Source organism: Bombus bifarius, unplaced genomic scaffold (assembly GCF_011952205.1).
Source record: "Bombus bifarius isolate JDL3187 unplaced genomic scaffold, Bbif_JDL3187 scf7180000008190, whole genome shotgun sequence".
Lineage (NCBI taxonomy): Eukaryota > Metazoa > Arthropoda > Insecta > Hymenoptera > Apidae > Bombus > Bombus bifarius.
The window spans coordinates 1,453,124-1,476,313 of NW_022884499.1; the positions used below are offsets into that span (position 1 = coordinate 1,453,124).

The following is a 23,190-nucleotide window of genomic DNA, read 5'->3' on the forward strand; positions in this document are numbered from 1 at the left end:
AAACGTCAACGTCGCCCAGATAGAATGACTACAGAGATCGAATCTGTCTAATCAATTTTTCTCTATTGGAAGCCACTTGTACGTGGTTTACAACGTACCAGCGATATACGTATATCAAGCTCTCGGAATGTATCATTCTATCTAATCGTCGTCGAACACAAATACGTGTTGGCTGAAGGAATTAAAAGAAAAATTTATTTCGGTTTATTCAAGAAAGATACAGAGTGTACAACTGCCGAGGGGGATACAAATTATGCATATAACTCGTGCTTCACGGTAAATAATCGTCCCTATTGCCAGGTCGAAGCACGTGGACCCTGACGTCGTGTGTTATCTCTTTACAACGACCTCGATCCTACGAATGGAGTAACAGCTAACGTGCATACGGCCTTCACGATACACCGATCTCTCGCCACACGGTCCGCTGCGATCCATGCACGTTTACAGCACGTGTGTACACTTTCAGTGGCAGGAACTTAAGTAACAGTGTGCATCGTCATGTACCTTTGACGCCGATCCGGAGAGACACGGCTGATCCTCCACGAGGTATTCAGACATGGAAAAGAAACAGACGGCAAAGGCTTTGCACGCGTTTCGTTTCAGAGCAGAGATACACGGCCGCGACTTATACGATCGCGGGACAACGAACCAGACGATGGTTGGTTGCTTACTCGGTGTACGATGGTATGGAGCGAATTCTTAGTACTCATGGCCGAATCGTCTAGACGTTCGTAAACAAAGGTATATTATACTGATAAATTTGTTTTAAACGAATACATGATGATTATAAAATAAAAAAAAGAAAAAAGAGAAGGAAAGAAAAGTTAAAGGATAAGTATGAACCGATAATACAGGTAAATAATAAACCGTTCGAACGATACTCTGCGGTAGCGACTATTAATAGCTCGTGTTCATTCCCAGCGGAGCAAGTTAGTGTATATCGAGAATCGCTTTTTCACCCTTTCCTCCCTCGCGGTTGTCATTTTTCATTTCTCAAAGTTGATCATCGGCACAAAACGGCTTCTTCGTCGGTACGGAGAACGTAAAAGAATTTCGCCACGATTAGAACGATTCGTTCACATGCGTGTCCTGTGGCCGTGATGTACGATTCTTGATAATTAAAAATCAAATCCATACCAATTCGCACGGGCGTGCATGGAGATTTTTAGGAACGGGATCGTGTCGGTCGGTATATCGTGACAGCCTGTGTATGCTATACAAGCACATAAACACATGGTAATGTATTCGATGCTATTTATTTCTTTCTTTCCTTTTTTTTCTTCATTCAGACAAAACTGACTCACACGTTCACATGTTAATACGCCTCGCAGATGCATTCGCGGTTACCTCCCACAATTATGTTCCGTATAAAATCGTGCGTCTGCCTGTGCACGAGGTCCTCTGGTGTATGTGTTTGTGTGTACGAATATGCACGTTAAGTGTACACACGATACTTCATGTACAATATTCTGTCTGTTCTCTGTGTATTTCGAATATGTATGTGTTCGTGCGTACTGTTCTCTGTGTGTTTGCGGTTAGTGGAAGCGAGAGTTCACTAAATGTCTTTCGTTTTGAGTTCTTTTCACGTTGTGTTCAAGAAACAGAGAAAAATAGCGGGAGAAAGAGAAAGACAGAGAGGGACAAAGAGAGAGAGAGAGAGAGAGAGAGAGAGAGAAAAAGAGAGTTATAATACAGGACAACGCTCGAGAAGAATTCTAGATCGGTCGAGAAACTTTTGAAATTTTTTACTATTTCGCACACTCTCAAAAACACTCGTTTCTAAACGATAGACTTAGTCTTGCCCTCAGAAATTTTTTTCGAATTTTTCATTTTTACCTTTTCACTCGTTTCTTTCTTGTTTATTCGTTTATATTGTATAAGAGAGAAGTGTGCTACGGATGGTGTGTTCACCGTTTCGTTTTTTATCTTTATCTACTCGTTTGTTTGTTTTTTGGGGGGCTTTTTAATTGTTTTATTCGTTTATCGACTCGAGAACGTCGCATCGACACACAGAGAGAACGACTTGACGTTCTCGAGAATTGATCGAGAATATACGAATGTGTTATAGACATGTCTGACGTTTCGAAACGAAAAAATACGTGAATGGAGTTCGAGTACACGATCTCATTTGTTTTCTTTTCTTCCTTTTTCTAAGAAACGAAAGAATTTCTTCTTCCACTTATTGTTACTACGTGCGAGGATAATATTGATGTTCACTGCTTATATTAATCTGCCTGATAGTATTGTGTAAAATCTCACGATACTATTCACGTCATTTCAATCGCGTGTTTTCTCCGTTAGATAACGTTGAACTATTATGATGTACATTTGTTCTTCGTTATATGTCCTATTTCGATAGCAAAAAATTAAATAATAATATTAGTGATAATTAACGAAAATAGCAACTGTTATCATTATAACTATAATAACAATAAGTAAATTGACTACACGAAAGTACAGCGTTTTCTCTTTGTAATTATATTAGTAAATATTATTGAGAACTATATTAGTAATAAAGAGATAATGAGAATTCCAGAAGTCGTGTGAGATTTCAAAAACTGAATGCTGAACAAAAATATTCAATGAGAAAAGTTTGGACTATTTAAAAAATATTCATTGAGTATAAGCAGCATGAAACTTTTAATTATTCTATGAAATTCGTTGATATTGTAATACGATTTAATCATAGAAAATTGTTTCCTGAGCATTTTCATTGAGCATTATAAGCTGCCATACTTAATCTAATCGTATCATAATAGATACTCGAAAAATCTTTGCTGTCGCGTCCAAACTTGGAAAATTAATTTAGTAACAGAATTATCAATAAGCAATGGAAAAGTCTCGATTAAAGACATGATTTTGTTAGAAAAAATACGCGCAAAGCTTGGTATGCCGATTTCTAACTCTTTGAAACGCTAATTTATACGAGCGCACACTTGGCTTCACGAAACGTGTATTTTTTCAAAGAAAATGTTTCTCTATAATCGTAACTTTCCCTTTCCCGATCAAGTATACGTTTAAAGTTTCTAATCGATTATCGCTACGTTTAACCAAAGAATCAGTCGAAAATTCTTAGAAATTTATGTATTGCACGATAACTAGTCGTTTTCGAGTCCATTTTATGAAATGGCGAAAAATGGAAGAAACTAAATTTAAAGAAGAGGAACCTACGTCAAATATAAATAACGTATTTTATATTTTCGATCTATGGAAGTAGTATTACGACAATTAAAAAATTTTATTTATTAAAAGACACAAACGAGCAACCGAGAAACATCTAGCATCTATTAAAAAAATTAAAAGACATAGATTTTTACACAAATTTAATGTGTAACTACTAACCCTCTATAACCGGATTTTAATTCGTCTATAAGGATAAAGGTTGTAATTGATTATACCCTTCGTTCTTATTCAAGAAATAGGAACTGACCATTGTTATAAGTGGATTGTAGAGTCGTAAGAATACAGTGGTAACATAAATTCGTGTAGTAAACAGCAAATAAAACAAATGTAACTTTCAAAGCAGATATACGTTATAGAGGGTCTCCTTAAACTATCGATTAATTACGAAATGTAAGTATGTTGTGAGGCACTTCTCTGCATATTATGTGAGCTTTTTATGACTTTATCACTGCTTTGGGGTCAGTTTTTGAAAATAACTATCAGCAATATCAATAACTACTAGCAATATCAAGCTAAACGAGAATACGAGAATACTTCGTAATTCAATCATCACAAGAAAGTATTTTTTTAGATACAACATTGAAATAGTTGCCACGCAAGATCATTACCACTAGATTTGTAATAGTATTTTATTGTGAAATCGAGAAATATAATAGCTGTCAAATTTTAATTGAAATTATATCGAGAAAACATGATTTTATAATCGATGTACGACAAAAATTCACGGGAAGTTATCCAAATAAAACAAAATCGCAAGTGTTAAATCTGATAAAAATAAATGTAGTTCACTAATGTAACACTAAGCTGAGATTAATGAATAGAGTTTAATGTGTTCAACTATGAAAGCAAAAGAAGAAAATACCTTTTCGTAAAACGAGTCCGAAATAATATTGCAAATATAACTCTTTGTTTCTATGATCTTTGTTACATCTAAGAAATGTAAAATTAATACAGAATAGAAATGATTAATCACTAACGATATAAATATCTTTTTTCTTTTTTTTTCTTTTTTTTAAATATTAAAATGTGTAACATCGAATCGAGATCCATTCTCATATCGGAATGAAATATTTACATATAAAGCAAGCAATTCATATAAACAGCAGAATAAATAATATTCTTCGTAGCGGAAAACATAATAGATTGTCCATATTTTTTTTTTTTCGTAAGAAAAATTTTTATTCTGGATTAAAAAATCTTAGTTTACATATAAATCGGAATTTTTATGTACATTTGCCTAGGTCTGTAAAACTCTCGAATGCTCGTATTAATCGAACAGAGTGGATAACATAACAAACTGATAGAGTACGCTATAAATAATATAACATTGCTTATCTATTATACACTATTCTAATTATACCATAACTGAAGCTATAACGGAAAGAAAGAAGGAAAGCCATTTTCTAATACAGCATAATTTTTCGACTATACATTTACACTTCAATTGGCGCAACGTAAACCATACACGAGGAAAGAAACCGTATAAGGAAATGAAATGATCTCAAGATTACGACGAATATGTACAAATAACGAAATGGTCCCTAATCTCAATAGAAGTAACTATAGTATTCGCAGAGTATCGAAATAAGTCTTAATCGAATCACATATTTTCGAAAAAGACTTATGAAACAAAAATATAGAATGTGGTATGAAAATAAATGATAATAATTGTATGAATGTAGAAACAACTACTTAATTTGTGTCGCGATATTAATACACGAGTCGATACAAAAATCATAATTTGTATGTAAATATATATCACGAAGATTACCCTGCAAATACTTAGTTTCTGAGATTAACCTATACATTTCAATGTATCGTTTGTATCGATACTTATACATATATTATTATTATTAAAGAGTGAACATCAAACACCTCGAAACGTGTGTTAATAACCGACATGCCTTTAACACAGTTGGTAATTCGTAAAGGAAAGCAATGAAACGATAAAAAAGATAGAATCGGGGTCATTACAGGATATAATTCTAAACTGAAAGGAAACTGAAGGCAGTCGAACACCTGAAAAACTCACCAATAGGTGATATAGATGATTTGAATAATCCAGATGCCAGTCCCATGTTGCATTGTTAAAGCTATAACTTCGTTTTCTGTGAATAAAAACTAAAAAGCGACTCTTCATACGAAACATATCTTCTACGTAACACGATCGTTAACAAAGATAGTCAATGGCTTAATTACAGGTGTTTCATTTACAGAATATTAACTATAAGTAACCATATATTTGAATCTAATTAATGCTATAATCGATGATTCTTCTGTAAATGAAACATTCAATTTCTTATGCCAGTGCCGGTGATTTTCCTTCTGTTACTCGATAGGTTACGATAAAGAAAAAAATAATTTTTTCAGGCATCTTATGTGAAAAATATAGAGAATGCCGTATATATTAGAATTAAGCTCGTACAGCAACTAATATTCAAGAGAGATAATCGTTTAGTATAGATAATATAAATAGTTGAAAAATATTATAAAATAATTAAAGAAACTAAGATCTACTATCATACTACGATTATACTGTTACAAACTTAAAGAGACACTGTTTGTTTCATATAATTTACAGCGACGCGAGAGTAACGATTTGTTGCATGAATTATTTACAACTGAAACGTACATCCTTTTTTTTATCTTTTATCTACTTATGCATTAAAGAAATGCTTTTTATACAAGAATACGTTTCTTCCTCGCAACATCGAATCTTTTCTTTCTTCCTTTTTCTTTTCATTTAGCTGAAAATCCTAATAGAAGCATTTAATCAAAATATCATTACCTATTCACACTTCAGCGCAATGACACGAATTATTTTCCTAAACCTGACACCGTGTCTCTTTTATCTTTTTTCCTTTTCCTTTTATTTTAATTTTTTTCTTTCTTTTTTTAATAATTTTATGGATAAAAATTATTATAAGTGATATGTACAAAATGAAATATAAAAAAATTATGAACCTTAGAGACATAGCAATGCTCCATTTGGTTATTACTAACTCTTCGGTCGCGACTTTCCAAAATGACCAACGCGATTTTTATGATAAAAAAGTAACATCACAGACACTGGCACAATCATTTGTTAGTGGCTTTTTTTTCATTGTTGTCCAATTGTTTCCATTGACTGTTGATGTTGTTCATAAATATTAAAATTAGAGCGTCTGTCACATAATCGTGCATCGATTGACTCCAACGGGTAGTTTTCTCCAACGCATGACGTTGCTTTGTTTTTACGAAACAGGGGACTTACAGTGGGCAGTGGATGGTTGCATGAGAAGCGATTACAGTCTAGATGGCCCAGAGGAGCATCTGTGGATCGACGTGAGGTAGTAATCCTGCAGTGGTCAAGTGCAAACGTATCCTTCCTGTGCTACTGTAGATGCACCAGTAGGCCCTTCCTAAAATATTTCAAATAACGAAACAGTTAAAGTACTAACACTGTTGGGAAAACTAAAGTAAGAGAAAGAAGCGGGACGTTGCAAATAAATTGAATGTACCGATACTGCTATATTCTCCGCTCCTTACCTCCGCAAGATTCCGATTTACATTAAAATTAATGTCTTCTACAACAAATCCAAACTTATCTTACTATTGCTGCTCTATTTTTATATGTAGTTAACTAATCTGTTATATGACAATTATTGTTCATTATATGTATAATAACTTACATCCTTAGTAGCTGTCAACGTTTGTTTGTATTCATCCAAGCTAAATCCGGAATTACTGTCTTCCCCACAAGACTGAACGACTAGCGACCCGTCTTCTCCCTATAAATAAAATTTTATTAAATATTACTGTAGCATCGTGGATAAATGGCCTAAGAAATTTCGGATGAACCATAAACAATGTCGTGAAAAAGCCTAAGTGCTGACAGGCCTATCAATGTGTCGTCGGTCTTTCAGTTGAATAGTTACGCGGAAAAAAGGCCTACGTGACTATGGTCACAAGCGGTTGCGAAACACGTATGTGGTGAGGCTATGAGAAAAGATAAAGGGATGCTTAAGGGAGAAAGACGAATTAATAGTCAGTCGTGAGTTAAGAAGTCAGAGAGTGTGGTCCGCGTGAAAGAGAGCGTTGGAACCGTGGTGACGAGAGTTGTAAATTAATTATTTAATTGTCTTAGTTATAGCACATTATTGTATTTAGTTCACGTTAAATAACCACCGTTTCCTGTTTAATCAACTCTAAATAAATAATCCTACATTACATATCAAAACAAAGATAATTAATTAATAATGATTAATATTTTATTTTCAGTACCTACATGGGCTACTGCTTGCTCATTATCGGTGGCCCTTCGCTTTTTTCCGTATGTGTCTGTGCTTTGATCGGATAGTCTCTTCCTGTTCGTCAAATCCCCTTGGTTTCGTGGAGAAACGCTACCAGTGTTACCATTCCCAGCAATATTTCCGTTTTTATGTACATTGCCAGAAATCTGTAAGAAAGAAATCATCAATAAACAAGTGCACAGGTAAATAAACAAGGGAAATGAGATTAAAGGAAAAATGAATTACTTTTCTTTCTCGTTTGAGCAAACTAGGAGATACATAAGTGTGAAGATCCTTTCTCTTTACGTGTTTTGCTTCAATCCACATACCATCTTTTAACAAGTTCAACTGTTCCGCTTGCCTCAGAACTATAATTTTATTGGTTTATGAGTATGTATGAAAATTAAAAATTAAATTATTTAATTACACATGTCATAATATACTTACTTGAGTCCACGAACGATTTTATATCATACGTTAGATCAATGTTTAAATTTTCACTTTTAGCAAACAACAAGCCGATAAACCACATGGAGCAGTGTCCCTCCGGCTCTGGTTTTAGCGGTGGAAATGCCTCCGGATTCACATGTGCCAATGTAATGTGTGGATTTCTTTCCAGAGTACCTGTTTTTAAGAGTTAGGGTTTTGCCATTTTGGCACCCGCGGATTATTAGCATTGCAGTATCGACAAAATAAATATTCAAAGTCAAAGTTTTTATGATTACAATAGACACAGATTAAGACAGAAGCTTATACAATTCATTGATCTAGAGTCCATTTACTTCTGCGTAGGATGCATAATCTTGTAATATGAAAACCTATATGCAACTTGTAATAACAGCAATAAAAGTAACCTGTTTTAATCTACGTCATTTAACTGGAACAAACACATGATATGGTAAACTAATAACAAGGCAGCCAATGCATCGTCATTGAAGTTATCGATAAATTCACGAGATATTGCGCAAACCGTAAGTAATAAAAGATATAATAGTCAGATCGTGTTTAAAACTTTTTATACGAATTGATAAAAACAAAAAATAACAAAAACTAACGCATTATTTATTCGATTAAAAATAATTTAACTTATTGGATCGTTCGATTAATTTTTCTGTACAACACCTCGTTTGTTATAATAATGATTAATACACGTTTATCGATGAATTTTATCATATCTACATACAGTGGCTCACGAAAGTATTCGAACGCTTACATTTACAAATTTCAATTAATAAAATGAGGTGTACTAAACTAATTTGTTAAAACAATTCAATAATATAGACAGGAATTATGATACATTTATTCGAAACATTCATGATAAGTGTCTCACAAAAGTATTCAAACGCTGTAACACTGTTGATAGTTTTTCATCTTCCTTTGCACTGAATGTAAACATCATTGCTAAATGAAAATATTGGTACGTTCACTTGATATTAGGCTATCGTTTCAGTAACAGTAACATAAAAGTGTGCACAATAGTATTTAAAATGAATACCAAAAAGTTTGAAACAAAAAAGTGTGAAAGAGAAATAATATATAATAATAAAATCATATAGCAAGATTGCCGGAATTGTGAACAGAAGTAAGTCCACAATACATTATATCATAAAAAAAGTCAAAGAATGAGGGAACACTTGCAAACAAAGCTCGATCAGGCAGACCAAAGAAATTGGAAGAGAGGAGAAAGTTATCATTCGCGAATTAAAAAAAAATCCTACTACATTCGCTCCTCAACTCACAAGTATGGTAGCTGATATGTTTCATAAAGAAGTTCACCCGGAATTATGTCGACAGATCTTACGAAACAATGATTTTCATGATAGAGTACCGTGAAAGAAGCCATATATTAATGCGATAAATCATAAAAAAAAGACTGACTTTTGCAAAAACCTATATTAATAAAGAATTCTTTTTGGAATAAACTCATCTTTTGGGACAAGCCAAAGTTTAACATTTTTGGATCAGCTAGTTAAAATTATGTGTAAGGAAAACCAAATACGGTATTGGAAATTCGACATTTACATTAAACAGTGAAACACAAAGGTGAATCGGTTATGGCGTGGGGGTGCATGGCTGCCAGTGGCACTGGAAATTTGATATTTACTGATGGAATACTTGGTAAATATAAGTATTTAAATATTTTAAAAAATAACCGTAAAGAAAGTGCCCGTAAATTAGGATTGTTGGAAGGTTTCCACTTCCAACAAGATAATGATCCTAAGCATACTGCTAAAATTGTAAAAGAATGGATCATATACAACACACCACACATGTTAATTATCCCACCGCAAAGTCCAAGCATAAATCCGATTGAAAATTTATGGGTTGAAATCGGAGAAAGATGAAATAAATTTCAGATAATCTCAAAGCAAGTATTGAAAGATGAAATTATAGAAATATGGAACTCCGTTGAGTGTAGTTTTATAAAATCATAGGTTTACAGTATGGATCGTCGATTGAGACACACTATTGCTGCTAAAGATGGTCCAACAAAATATTAATATTAAATAATTTAATAATATATGTAGCGTTCAAATACTTTTTTTGTGAGTCACTTATAATGTGTGTTTCTAATAAATGTATCATAACTCCTACCTACGTTGTATCCTATTGATATCTGCTTGTCTAAGCAAATTACTTTAATGTACATTATTTCGGCCATTTAAGTTTGTATATGTAAGCGTTCGAATACTTTCTTGAGCCACTGTATATAATTGAATATATTTAATATGTGTTTAATATTTTACCTATCAAATGTCGTATTTTAGACTCGACAAGTCCACACCATTCAAGCTGATCTTCGGCAGTCAAACTTCTCGCCAATAATACAATATAATGTTTATATTTTCCAAAGAAATTTGGAGGTTCAAATAATTTGTCCCACGTTGCTTTCCCCATGATAATTTCTTCTGTTATCGAAAGTCCATTTTCGAATGCCTCTTGCATAATTGTTCTTGTTGATACTGATACGTTGAAAGTTGAATTTTGTTGAGGATATGCCGGTGTGATTATTGGCATTAAGTGATATCTATCTGATATATTCACCTTGAGAAAGAAGTTTGTTAAATTAAGAAACTTATTAGTATAAAATATGTTTTAATCAAAAGCAATATTAAGAATAATTCTTAATAATGATTCTATAAAAATCTATATTTATTCTTTAAGAATGATTCTTACTCTGGGATCCCAAACTGGATAGCCTAAATTAACATTGTCAGGTTGCTTTAAAAGAACTGGTTGTGGCCACTTCCATTGTGAAAATACAAGGAAAAATTTCTCTATTAATGTTGCTGCAACAGCATTAGGATAAAGTTGGCATGTTCTTGCAACCAACATTGCCCAAGACACACCACCTAGATAGCCTAATACATTACTATATATGCCATGTCCTAAAAATGAGAAAATAAAACAATGTATAAAAAACACTTGTCTCATCTCAAAACATACGAAAATTAAAAAGCAGATTATCTTACGTTTTGCCCATAACTTAATGGCTCTAAGTGCCAGCCTAAAATTTTCTATATTGGGTACTAAACGTAGTATTTCATCTGTTACTCTACAACCGTTAAGGCTTCTTACACATTTTTGATCCAGATTTTTTAGAAGCATGTCATCTTTAAGGTCCTACAAATATGGGGAAAATTTATTTGATATGCAATTTACAAAAAGGTGGAGAAACATTATATACATTATTTAGTAAGTTACTAACCATTGAATCAGGTATTTCTTTAAGTGACAGTTTAGCAAACAGCATATCAATTTCAATACCATCAAAATTCATTTTTATTACTGGTACAAATGCTTCTTCTACTGCCTAAAATATGTTAAATAACACAATTAAATAACTATAAAATTTACATTTGAACAAATAAACATTTTATGTATGATATGTCTCTGATATATTTAATTAGAGATTTTTATTTCTAATCAACTAATGATAACTCTAAATATTAATTGCATTACTCACTGTGTAAATGTTATGCAAAGAAAATGCAGATTAAATGGACAAATAATTGTTATGATTACTTGATATTGTGTAAAGTACGTACCCTTAAATCTGTAACTTCTTCTTGCATTTTCAGTAATTCAAAAAATGATGCAAAATAATCCGACCTATAGATGTGTCGTGGTACAACACATAGAGCATCTATATCAGCACCTTTGTGATGTACTCCTAACCTATATGAACCGAAAGTATATATTTTACCACCAACTTGGTCAGCTACGCTGGATGGCATATTTCTGGCAATACTTGTGTCCCGTATCCATTGTTTCACCAGTGTGTTTAATTTACTAATCAAACATAACAATTAACATAATACATAGTTAGTAGTGTTCAAAATATCAATATTATACAATGTAAGTGTAAATGCAATACCTTAAAATTTCCATTCTGTGATTTAACTCTGCCTCAGACTCAAATACATTATATGGCTTTAATGCCTCCTTTAATTCATTGGTCCTAGTAAAATCACTGGGCTTTGGTTCTGCTACACTAATAGCAGATGTCATACCCAATGTACGTAGGTTCTTTTCTTCTTTGGATGATGCATTTGAGTTTGAGTTATTACCTTGTGATGACCACATCTTGACACGCATTTATTTGTTCTAGATCTGAAACAAGGAGACAATGATATTTAATTGCATTGGTTTTAAAACAATGAATTAAACATAAAAGTTTGTACATTTACCAAAACTGACATGGATATTAACACTTGATTATATAAACAATGAAATGTATTCCAATATATATGACTTTCTATCATTAAAACAGTTAATTATAAATTAATAATTGCACATCTTCATAAAATAATAGCAAATGATCAAACTAGAGTTTAATAAATAAATCATTTTAATAAGTAGTTCGTATAAAATATAGCATTAGACACAAATTTACCCAAGTACGTTCTCTTTACTAGTTAAATCTTATTTATATACAGTTTTTTAACACAACAAATAAAATAAATACGGATAAACACAACATATTTGATAGAATAACATCGACATAAAGAGTACTAATCAACCCTTCATCATTCTCATGTATCATATCACAGGACAATAATCATTGTACCTAAAGTATTTTCGATATCTATATTAATACTACATTTTTGAAATGCTACATATCAGTAAAGAAGTTAATATAAAAGTACGCGTAAATTTGTCCAGGAATGTGATAAAGTGATGATATTATGAAATCTTGAAAAAGATAGGGCAGAAACATAGATCTGAAATAAAACTTCTATGTCTACAAGAATATATAATATTTTACAAAATATGCAAACATTTTTAGTGATTGATTTGAACGAGCGAACACTTTTTCTTCATTCTACACGTGATCGGAAACACATGAGAGTGTCAATATTGAATATTGTATATTGCTTGGATTCTTACCGATAATACTTTGTCAAAGATGCGATGACATGATAAGGATAAAGAAACTTCGGATGTGTTGTCTGTCAGGTTATAAAACGTGCAAATGCCTCTAGTAAAGATGCATCACGTCCATCCGATGCTTGTGGACGACTCCTGAAAAGGAAATTGTATTCCTAGCGCGAATAGCACGTTTTTCAAGCTCTGCTTAGTCGCAAAACAGCGCGAACAACTTGTAAACAATTTATGAGGTAGCAAAAGAATCCAGAGAAACGAAGGTCCATAAGTCACAAAATTGTTCGCGTCGATCAAATTATTCCATACACCACTAGTGGAAATTAATCAGCCACAACATCAATTGTAACACACTTCACGCACAGGACACTTCGTGTTGCGATGTATCTTGTAAATAAATAATTAAACGTTAGTACTTGAAAATAATAGACACACATATATGCAATCGCAGAAAACCAGCTACAATCTGGACATGGCGTCCCTAACACAGCCTTATATACCAGTCAGAAACTATATAGATAGAACTGCAATCGACTGGTTTCTAGCGCCGTGTTCGATTTAACTGCCATCTTAGATGGAATGGGAAATTAACATTGCATTCTACATCTCGGTTATTTATAAGCAGATTTATTGTTTATTTTAATTGTTTACTGTCATATATTATATTTTTTGATATTGTATAATATTTTTTCAAAGGATATATTAATTAAATCATAGATATTTAAAAAAATTATAGCTGCTGGCCCACGCATTGTTGCAAGTAGAGCAAGTGCACTGTAGAAATCGCAGTGCGCTTCTTTAAAACGTATAACTTATGGCTCCCATGTCGAATGTGCTTTTATTGTGATATTACTGTTATGTACCCGAAGCAACAGTGATGTATGATTTCATCGAACGTGAAATTGTTATAGCTTCGACTAATTTTGCTTGAAGTAATACTTAAAATGTCTTATCCTAAATAAATACTCTTATCCTAAATAAACTATTATGCCAAAACAAGGAAATAACATCCCCGTTATTTTTATCGCCTTGAAAGATTATACAACTTATTCATTGCAAATACTAAAATAATACATTATTCACAAATTATCATTGACGTACCGATAACAGTACATACAAAAATTAAACTTTTCATTTTTTAGCAATTTATATCTTATACTAGTCACGTCCTTATATTTAATATATGAAAAAGAATAATGTAATAATTCCATTACAAAATAATAATTCCACATCATAAATGTTATCAAAGTTAAAAGAGGGATCTACAGGGAAAGAGAAGGAAGTGCATTTAAATCAGAGAATTTTCGAGTATGCCTCAGTTATTAATGCATTAAAGTAATCGATATTTAATACACTATTTCGAATAAAATGTATTATATTGTATCATATATAATTTCAGTTTTATTTTCTCCAAAAATCATGGCTATTTCATATTGAAGCACAAACCGCGTAACGACGCGAGATAGTTTTTTAGTCCCGGTCTTCACCGAACGGTGGCGATATCACACCAAAGCAACAATTTTGTTGTTCACGCGCCGGGTCGTTTTTTCTTTTATTTTTCTTTCCTTCCAGTAACTAACAGTAACGTAGCAAAAAACGCCGGAAATAAAAGCCGAATGAAAATGACTCTTTTCATTGCTCGAGTTTTATTTGCGGCCGAGAGTTAAGCAGCATGATACCCACGGGGATGCTTCAGCCAGAATACTTACTAGCTGCCGCTAAATTAGCGGCGGAATTAATCTTTATCCACTCTTATTCTATCCAATCTTACGTGGCCTCTTCCTGACCGCCTGAGCATCTCAGCGAATACAGTAATTTGAACTTTCACCCTTTCTTCTGGTTCAGGAATCGGAACTGATTCCGGAATTTTACGGTTATTTGTTGTACTTTGATATTGAACGATACAGCTGTGCTGTGAGAGCGTTCTGCACTCAAATGAACTTTTGAAACAATTTTTCTGAAATTTGTGCAATTAAGAATAAGACGCCTGTCCGGTCGGTCGCGCGTCATTTAATTAAGACGAGTTGCCTCGCGTATCTCTTTAATTAAAATCGTAAACCCATTTACCTTCGCTACCCATTTACTGTAGACATTATTACATTCATATAAATTCATTCAAAATATAATAATTTATCATAAATTAGTGTCGCCTAGTTATTATAATATCGATGCTAATATTTACTGCAATACTATATTTTCTGATTTAAAATTTGTATTTTTTATATAGATTCAATATTCTTTTGTAGAAAATTTTTTTTTAATTTAGTTGTTTACATTCACAATTTGTCCGATTTGGATATTTGGCAGAATTTTGTAGAAAATTAAAGAAGAAAATGAGAGAGAGAGAGAGTAACAGAGTTTAGTTATAATTACAGTAGGTAGACCTGTACCGTACTGTACTTTGTATTCTGTCGTAGAGAAGCTTAGTATGAGTAATTTATGGCTGTGTTAGGCCATAAAACTGAGTCTTCTAAATCCAACCCCTACTGTTATTGTCTATAGCTTACACCATGTTTATGGCGAAAAGAATATTTAAGAAGAAGTGTAAAGTTAACAGAAAATCCAGCAAATAAAAGTGAAAATTTAATCTACAATTTGTGAGTAGCCTTAAGTTTAGGATTCTAGTTATATAATAAAAAAATAAAAATTCAAATGGTATATTTATATGACACATCAATACGATATTTAATCCAAAAAGTGTGGATGGCAATTATTAATGTTTTTGATCATATTTTATTAACTCTGTGATGATATACTATTGATGTACTATTCCATTTTTTAAAAATTCAAAGTTTTGGCGTAAGTTCTTCCAAGATTAATAGAAAAACCGTTTCCGTGATAGATTCAGTGATGTCTTCAATTTCGTAGGAATTAATTCTCTAGCTCATTAGCGCACCGATTTGAAACAGCTGTAAATAATCAGGTAATACTGCTGGCGCGCATAACTCAGTTCGACCACATATGCTACGTAATCAATAATTACAATACATGATAGCAACGAATTTTGATTCCCTTTCCAATGTTTAGTCACTCCAGAGGCGTGAATAATTGAAACCGGCAGAATCGAGTGTGTAATCTAAATCTAAATTAATAGGTCACGTTGCTCGCACAATAGTAGCCTTTATGATACCGGAGAGATTAGTAAAGGTATAATTTACTACAAGATTTGAAAATTTCAACGCGTAGCTCTTCCATTAAAAAAATGGAAATTAATCAGATTATTAATAATGCAAAGAAACTCTTTAATAAAACTATAAATTTTGCTAAAAATAGGTTACGATGGTCTCTTATAATTAATTAGAATTTCATAATCTAAAAGTTGATTTGATGTTAGAAATTACGTTTCTTTATACATAAAATTAGATCTTGGGGAGTAGATAACATAACTAATGAAACGAATGATGTTTCGTTATGTTTTGTATAAATATTCATAATGTGAAGTTTAACTCTTTAAGTTTAATAAAATTTATTTTAATAAAATTAACTTTAAGTTTTGATAATTAACAGAATTTTTAAATATTCTGTATCTGCCTAGCATTTACGAGCACTTTTGGAGAAACTCAAGCATGAAAACATATACTTACTGACTAAAATTAAGAAACATTGTGATCGCTTAGAAATTATTGTATATTTATATATAAAAAATAATGCAAGGTGATAATAGCCTATACATGAAATTATAATATATTTTTTCTTCATTATACTTGTACTATAATCGATATTGAATCAGGTGAACAAAATAAAACTATTTGACGAAAGTTAATAAGAATAAGAAAATTAAGAAGAAAATTAATAAGTTTCCTGTTTAAAATATTAACTATTTTTAATAAAAACTAAATAAAAAATAATTTAATAGGATATTGAGTAAGTCTTGTAACCCTTAGGTTTGAGAACTGCATGGCATCTGCGTGATGTTGATTCAATTAAGGGGGGGGGGTAAGGTTAATTCGTACAAAAAAAGGCATGTTTTTGTGAACTTTTCTGACGATATAGTTAAAATTTCGTTTTTAAAACCAATAGTACATTAAAGTATGACATTCGAAGAATATTGTATAAAATTTTCACGGAGAAATATTAAAAAATACGGCAATGGCAGCAATTATTCGGACGTGTCTCGGAAAAAAATATAATTGCGAGGCCCCTCAGAACTTGGTGCTGGATCATCAGAAATCAAAAAGTTAAACTTCATTCGTTAGGTGATACTTTTCTCTAGGTAACGCTGCGAAGATTTTTTCAAACTTTCAATTTTTCACTTTTTTGGAGCACATTGAAGGGAAAAACGCGATTTTGTGCGAAAATTTTCGGCTAATTTGTTATTTTAAAATAAAAGTAATTAACAAATTTGAAAAAACTCTACAGCGTTACCTCGCAAATTATATACAGAAGTAGTTTTCAAAATTTCAAAAGGATCGGTGTAGTAGTTTTGAAGTAATTGCGGGCACCGACTTTGAAAACGTGAGTTGCGGGGAAAACGCTTTAAAGTTTTGAACACTAAAAAATCTGGTATAAAACGTTTATAAGCGAATTTTATCGGCTCACACTGAATCACCAATGCCAGGTCCATAAAGGATGTTGCTATCATCCATGATAGTTCTTCGGCTGCTGCTGCTCTTTCTTCTTTTATAGCAGATTAAAAAAATCGATTCGCTACTTCTCTTACAGTCGAGCACATTTCTTTCAAGTAATCGTTGTACGTCGGTTTTGATGAAAACCTAGTAGACAAATCTTTTCACAGCCAACTAATCCAAGGCCTAATATCCTCATCACGAAAACAAACCGATAATTAACATCGAAAGTACCAGAGTTTATTCTTGCACTAGACGGAACATTTGTAATTTGTTTACAGCATTTGCACGACACTTTGATGTTAAATCCAAGGCCTTCTTTCTTAGTCGAATGAAAATTTACTTTTCCATCACATTTCACACACTTCACTAGCGTAGCAATTGTTGAAAAAACTAATAAAAAATCAATTATCCTATAATATTTTTCACGATCCTTCGTACCTTGATTTTCAACGGTCACTTTTATTTTTTTAGCTGACGCGCTGCTTGTTGAAGTGCCTTCGTATTTACGTTTATGCGGAGGTACAATTTTTCTAGGTCGATATAATCTCGAACCAGTTGATTGTCTATCGGATCTTGTAACTTTTTTAGGCATTTTAGTAATAATTTAACACAAAACTTAATGAAAATGGAGCCAAAATGATGCGAAAATAGGAACACACGTGTACGTCTGCTCGATAGAATATTTACTCCTTGTTACGTCGCGTAACACTCTACTTAGCCCAGGCCACACACCGCGGGCAAGATGGCAACCAGATATCTTCGGATACTCACTGCGTACCCTCAATAGCCTCAAGTACCTTCCATATATGTCATAGATTTCCTAGTAAAGGTCCTTCAAACCAAACAAACGTCTGTTTCCGAAGAATTTCTAAAGACTATTGTCTACTACAGCTTGACAAGGGAAAGTTTTTCTCACGTATGATACAACTTTCCTTCCACGAACCACTTTCTCTCGAGGGCGGTTAAGACCCTTCGTTTAACCAATTAACAACGAAGCCTATTCCCTCACTCTCCTAACTAAAATCGTCACCAACAAATCCGATGGTCCTGTGCGCTAGACACACCCATCCTTAGCTTTCCTCCGCCACAGCATCGTCTCCGAACAGTACTGATTTTACATCCTTGGAACTGTCAACATCCTTTAACCGGGTATACACACCCGCAGATCAGTCACTCATTCATCTCGTACATACGCACCAGCGTAATTGTCTTCGTTATAAGTTGTTGGAATAAACGGTGAAATATAACTTACTATACTGTGTCATATTCATTTAACCACCTCTGTTATCTTAACCGAAACAGGGGAACGACTACTTCGCGGCGTCGATTCACCGAATCGTAGCGAGAATTTACGCCTCTCGCTGACGCGTTTTCCTCGCGACCGCGTCTCTCCGCGAACGGTCGTAACACTCCTATACTACATTTTATACTCTACATTGACAAAATATACAGTACAGGTATAAGGAGTTTTGTACTTAAGTCGTTAAGTACTATAAATAGATCTGGAGGGTAAGATTAGGTATTATATAGAGAAAAATACGTCTGCCAGGTAACAATAGCACGCTCGGGTTGGGTAGGTAATAAAATCCGACATGTATGAAAATACTGGTAACTTCGTCATTTTTGCTCCAATCGACTTGAAATTTTGACACAATATTCGTAAGATGTTATGCATTCAATTAAAAAAATAAAAAAAATGCAAAAGAAATTTTAAAATCTTACCCCCCCCCCCTTAATCGAACACGAAACGTAATCGATATTTCACTATATCTCTCTTTTATTCGTAGAAGATTGATTTCCCAATTGACGTATAACGTAACCGTGTAAACGTTCAATTGGATCAAATCAGCAGATTGACTTGACTACTTAATTATATTAACATTTTGTCCCAGAAAAGAAGTCTTAATTTGTTTAGACGGATGTTTCGGGTCATTATCGTGTTAAAATGTCCATTCTGTCATTTTTTAGTTAGTAAATTGCAGCATATGAGTTTGTAAAATATCATAACACATGAATCTGTCCATAGTTTCTTTTATTTGTATTAATGCACAAGGGTCGTTACAAACGTTAAAGTTATACAAGAAATTTAAAACAGTATCACTTTTTTTATTTTGGATATATCTTATTGTTATACAATAAAAGATATTTTGTCAAAAAAATATTATCGACATCGAAAAGGGTTAAAAAAAATAAAATGATTTCTATCTTATTTGTATCTTATTTAGACACATTTACTAACTAAAAAATATATTAAATATATTGCAACCTTCTCGGAGGTGACGCAAAATACCGTAAATTGCTTGCGATATGGCGATACTTGAGCCATACCACAAAATTTTAAATACAAATTGCGCTCGGTTCACATCTTCAAATACCATAATCCTCTTATTTATATTCGTTCGAAGTAAGTTATATTCGTTCGTATAACGAGGTGTGCTCGTGCACAGGCATATTTCAGTTAATTTTTAATTGTCAATAACTAAAAAACAAAGCCGAAGACGCAATTTTTTTATTCATAATTTTCATCTTATTTTTGCTTCAAGAACCACCCCTTAAATTTTTTTACACCTGTAGCGAACACACTGAATATTAGCGATGAAAGTAGATTTATGCCCAAAAAACAATTCGCAGAATAATGCTTTCTGCGAAACAAACACGAATTGAAGTCTATACTGAGAAACGCAATTTCAAAACGCTCGCCCAAAGTGTTGCTTTGGGATCGTGTTGATATCAATGCAACAATTGGAGAGTAATCACTGAACTCATCTAAATGGAACTGACGAACAACGAATTCTTTGTAACAACGATAGTTAACAATGAGCAAATTGAACAAATTTTGCAAATGAAACCGTTCGGTGGCTTACCCCTAGAAGATGCAGAAGGTTTCATTCCGACAGCTTAATCCAATCCCGAATAATCGAATAATAATACATTAAAATTGGATTTTCATGAAAAAAAAAGTAGTTTACAAGAAATAAATACCAAAAGGTTTTATTACTAGACTAGCGAGAAGACATGCCCTACAGAATGCAGAAGGAATCATCTTAATTGGTCAAGTCATGTTGAAGAAATCGGCGAACGTACACGAAATCGCTATAAAAATATTCGTTAAAAAGGAATAGGTTATGATTACCAAGTTGAAAAATTTGTTAAGGGGACCGACCGGAGAACATATCGTACAACATGCAACATCAATCATCCCGATTGATCAACCCGTTTGGAACAATCGGCGAACATACATAAAAAGATATACATGCCAAACATAGATATCTTCCTTCTTTTCCCAAGTCGGTATAAAAACAATTGACTAAAATAAAATTTCGACAAAAATACGCTCAATTAAAAATATTTTAAGTAAAGTCAGTATAGTAGTTAAATTACAAGGAAAAGTCTATGAGATACTAGCACATGAAGCGACTCCTCGACAATGCTTATTCTTACTACTTGCGGCTGATATATGGAGTGTGAATTCTACTATCATAGCTCTCTTGCTCCTTGTCGCGACAGCCACACATATTCAAAATTACAGTTCCTCACCAAGTATGACACACGAACGTAGAAACTTCCTGTATCTAACTTTCCCATATTTGACAGGAGAACCGAAATCCCTGTAGCCCAACTTCTATAAGAATAATTTAGCATTTTAACCATGCAACACTGAATAAAACAGTCTATTGTTCAACTAACACGTGCTATAGTATTATTCTTATTAATCCTTATGATCTCCATCCCATTCCAACATTTTTCTATTTTTTAATATCTCATCAATATGCAACATTAATTAACATTAATTTAAGTCACGATTATAGCATTACATATACGTAGAAATTACCAATATCTCGATCCAACTTACATATGTCTAAACAATGTTATCTCGTGATTATGTACAACAGAAAATATTACAGAATTTCAACAAAATTTGCACTCACGATGCTATCGCAAAATAAATTCAGGTGAAAGTTTCACATTTTAATTGCGTGAAAATGAATCGTATTTCTCTAAATCATTTGTGTATCATCACACGATTACGTTTATACTTCAAGCGCGTATTTCGCAAAACGAGAGTTTTTCTGCGTCCCTGTAGTCATTTCGTCAGCAGTGAATACGGCTTCCCGTCGTTTTCTTCGATAAGTTTACCATTCCCGACGTTCTTTCGGCGTCAATACTGTCTGTCTTCATTTATGCGCTTCTGCAAAGTGAGAAGGGAACACTCGCTGATCGGACATCAGATGAGATGAGGAAGTAAAAGGAAGCGAACAGCGAACAGACACATATGTGCATCCCCATCGTAGAATGTATGTGAGCGTCGCAAATCGGCCCAGATCTCTGTTGAGACAAAAGGGCGACTGGAAGAAAAAAAACAAGCGATTGAATGTCTTCTAGCCCTTCAGAGAGTAACCCACATAGAGATAAACTTAGTTAATATGTAAATAAAGTTTAACTTTTTATTCTCTCCAAATTCTTTCCATATCTTAAAATGGTAACAGAGCGTGGTTAATGGTTCTGTAAGTTGGTTCAAGTGATTAAATTAGTGAGTTTTTTTTTATGTTTATTAAAATTTACAATCAATTCACGCGTTGAGAATTTTCAGTAATTTTTCTGGCGTGGCGCAATAACATGGCTAATTATTTATAATAAGTTAATACTTATTATAGATAAGTATAATTTATAAGTAAGTGTTATAAATAAGTAATTATCATTTAATATAAATATCTAATTAAATCTAGTGTTTAGGTCTAACGGGTAGTGTCTCTTCAGCTTGCGGATCTGGTCCGACGTATCAAGTAATCCAGTAATTAGGGGGATTCGATGTTTCTTGACTCTTTTGCTATATCTGTCGCTATATTTTGCTATTTCCTTTTTGACTGTGGGTATCTTGAGGTCGCGATGTATTAGTTCGTTGGTGAAATACCAGGGTGCATTTATAAGGAATCTTAGCGTTTTCGATTGGAAGCGTTGAAGTATTTCAATGTTGGAATTACTTGCTGTTCCCCATAGTTGGATTCCGTAAGTATTCCGTATTCCGTAAGATTCCTTATTGTAAACGACATTACCCCCTAAACATTTACCCCCTTTAAATCTAATATGATTCTCAATTTTTATCTCCCGATCCTTTATTTTAACGAACAAAGATACTTAATGTTTTAACAGGAATTTCAGTATAAAGTTAAAACAAGAAATCATTTTTCTATCAAGTTCGTATCGTAGTTACAAATTTTTTAACACTAGAAAAATATGGGTAAATTGAAAACAATCTGAATGGCGCAGCAGGGTTAATTTTCGTGAATTGCTCGATTCCAAGTAAAAATTTGTTCCTCGTTTCTTCATTAATCTTATAATCAACCGATCTAAGAAAAACCTTATTAACTTCTTTAAAAGTTCTAAAGAAGTCATCTTATTACAACTGCGAAACTCAAACGAAGAAAAAGAACAAAATTTTATTCCGAATTAATTAACGCAGTGCGAAAGGGAACCTCCTTTCAATCGGAAATTCAATTTTACTGGCGATTCCTTTTTGCTGAAAGTGACAGATATATATGCCGTCATTAAACCAATATTACCCCATGATCGCAAAGTTATCCGACTCTTTTCATATTAATTCAATCGTTCAGGATTACGATCGTATTACTCCATCCAACGTTTTCGAAATACGTTTGTCGATCGAACCAGGAAAAAAATTTTATCGCCTTCGAGAGAATCGACTTCGACGAACTTTTTCGATGGACAACGTCGACACGAACGGCGGATAGTTTCGTGACTACACTCCACATTAATTTACGAAC

At 33.1% G+C, this 23,190-nt stretch overlaps 1 protein-coding gene across 2 annotated transcripts; it reads right to left on the minus strand.

Annotated features, from left to right (window-relative positions):
* Positions 1-168: 168 nt before the first annotated feature.
* On the minus strand, positions 169-13,287 carry LOC117209668 (poly(A) polymerase type 3). 2 transcript variants are annotated; one of them, XR_004487950.1, is made up of 12 exons: positions 12,846-13,287; positions 11,833-12,068; positions 11,504-11,747; positions 11,164-11,268; positions 10,928-11,078; positions 10,632-10,843; positions 10,202-10,499; positions 7,902-8,078; positions 7,701-7,822; positions 7,447-7,621; positions 6,855-6,953; positions 169-6,584 (listed from the first exon to the last, which is right to left on the minus strand). XR_004487950.1 is itself a non-coding variant. In XM_033451916.1 (12 exons), the coding sequence occupies exons 2-12, from the start codon at positions 12,051-12,053 to the stop codon at positions 6,531-6,533; spliced, it is 1,854 nt and encodes a 617-aa protein (XP_033307807.1). In that variant the 5' UTR covers positions 12,054-12,068; positions 12,846-13,287; the 3' UTR covers positions 169-6,530. The 2 variants fall into 2 exon arrangements, 1 of the variants encoding a protein (XP_033307807.1); XM_033451916.1 differs by having other exon boundaries at positions 7,451-7,621.
* Between the last annotated feature and the right edge of the window lie 9,903 nt (positions 13,288-23,190).

What these genes read in the sequence shown, in the direction of transcription:
- LOC117209668 (XM_033451916.1), bottom strand. Translation starts at nt 12,053, where the DNA reads ATGCGTGTCAAGATGTGGTCATCACAAGGTAATAACTCAAACTCAAAT. An exon ending in TGCTCAAACGAGAAAGAAAA is followed by an intron (nt 7,622 to 7,700) that starts GTAATTCATTTT and finishes TCTTTCTTACAG; the next exon opens with ATTTCTGGCAATGTACATAA. An exon ending in CGTTGACAGCTACTAAGGAT is followed by an intron (nt 6,585 to 6,854) that starts GTAAGTTATTAT and finishes GAAATATTTTAG; the next exon opens with GAAGGGCCTACTGGTGCATC.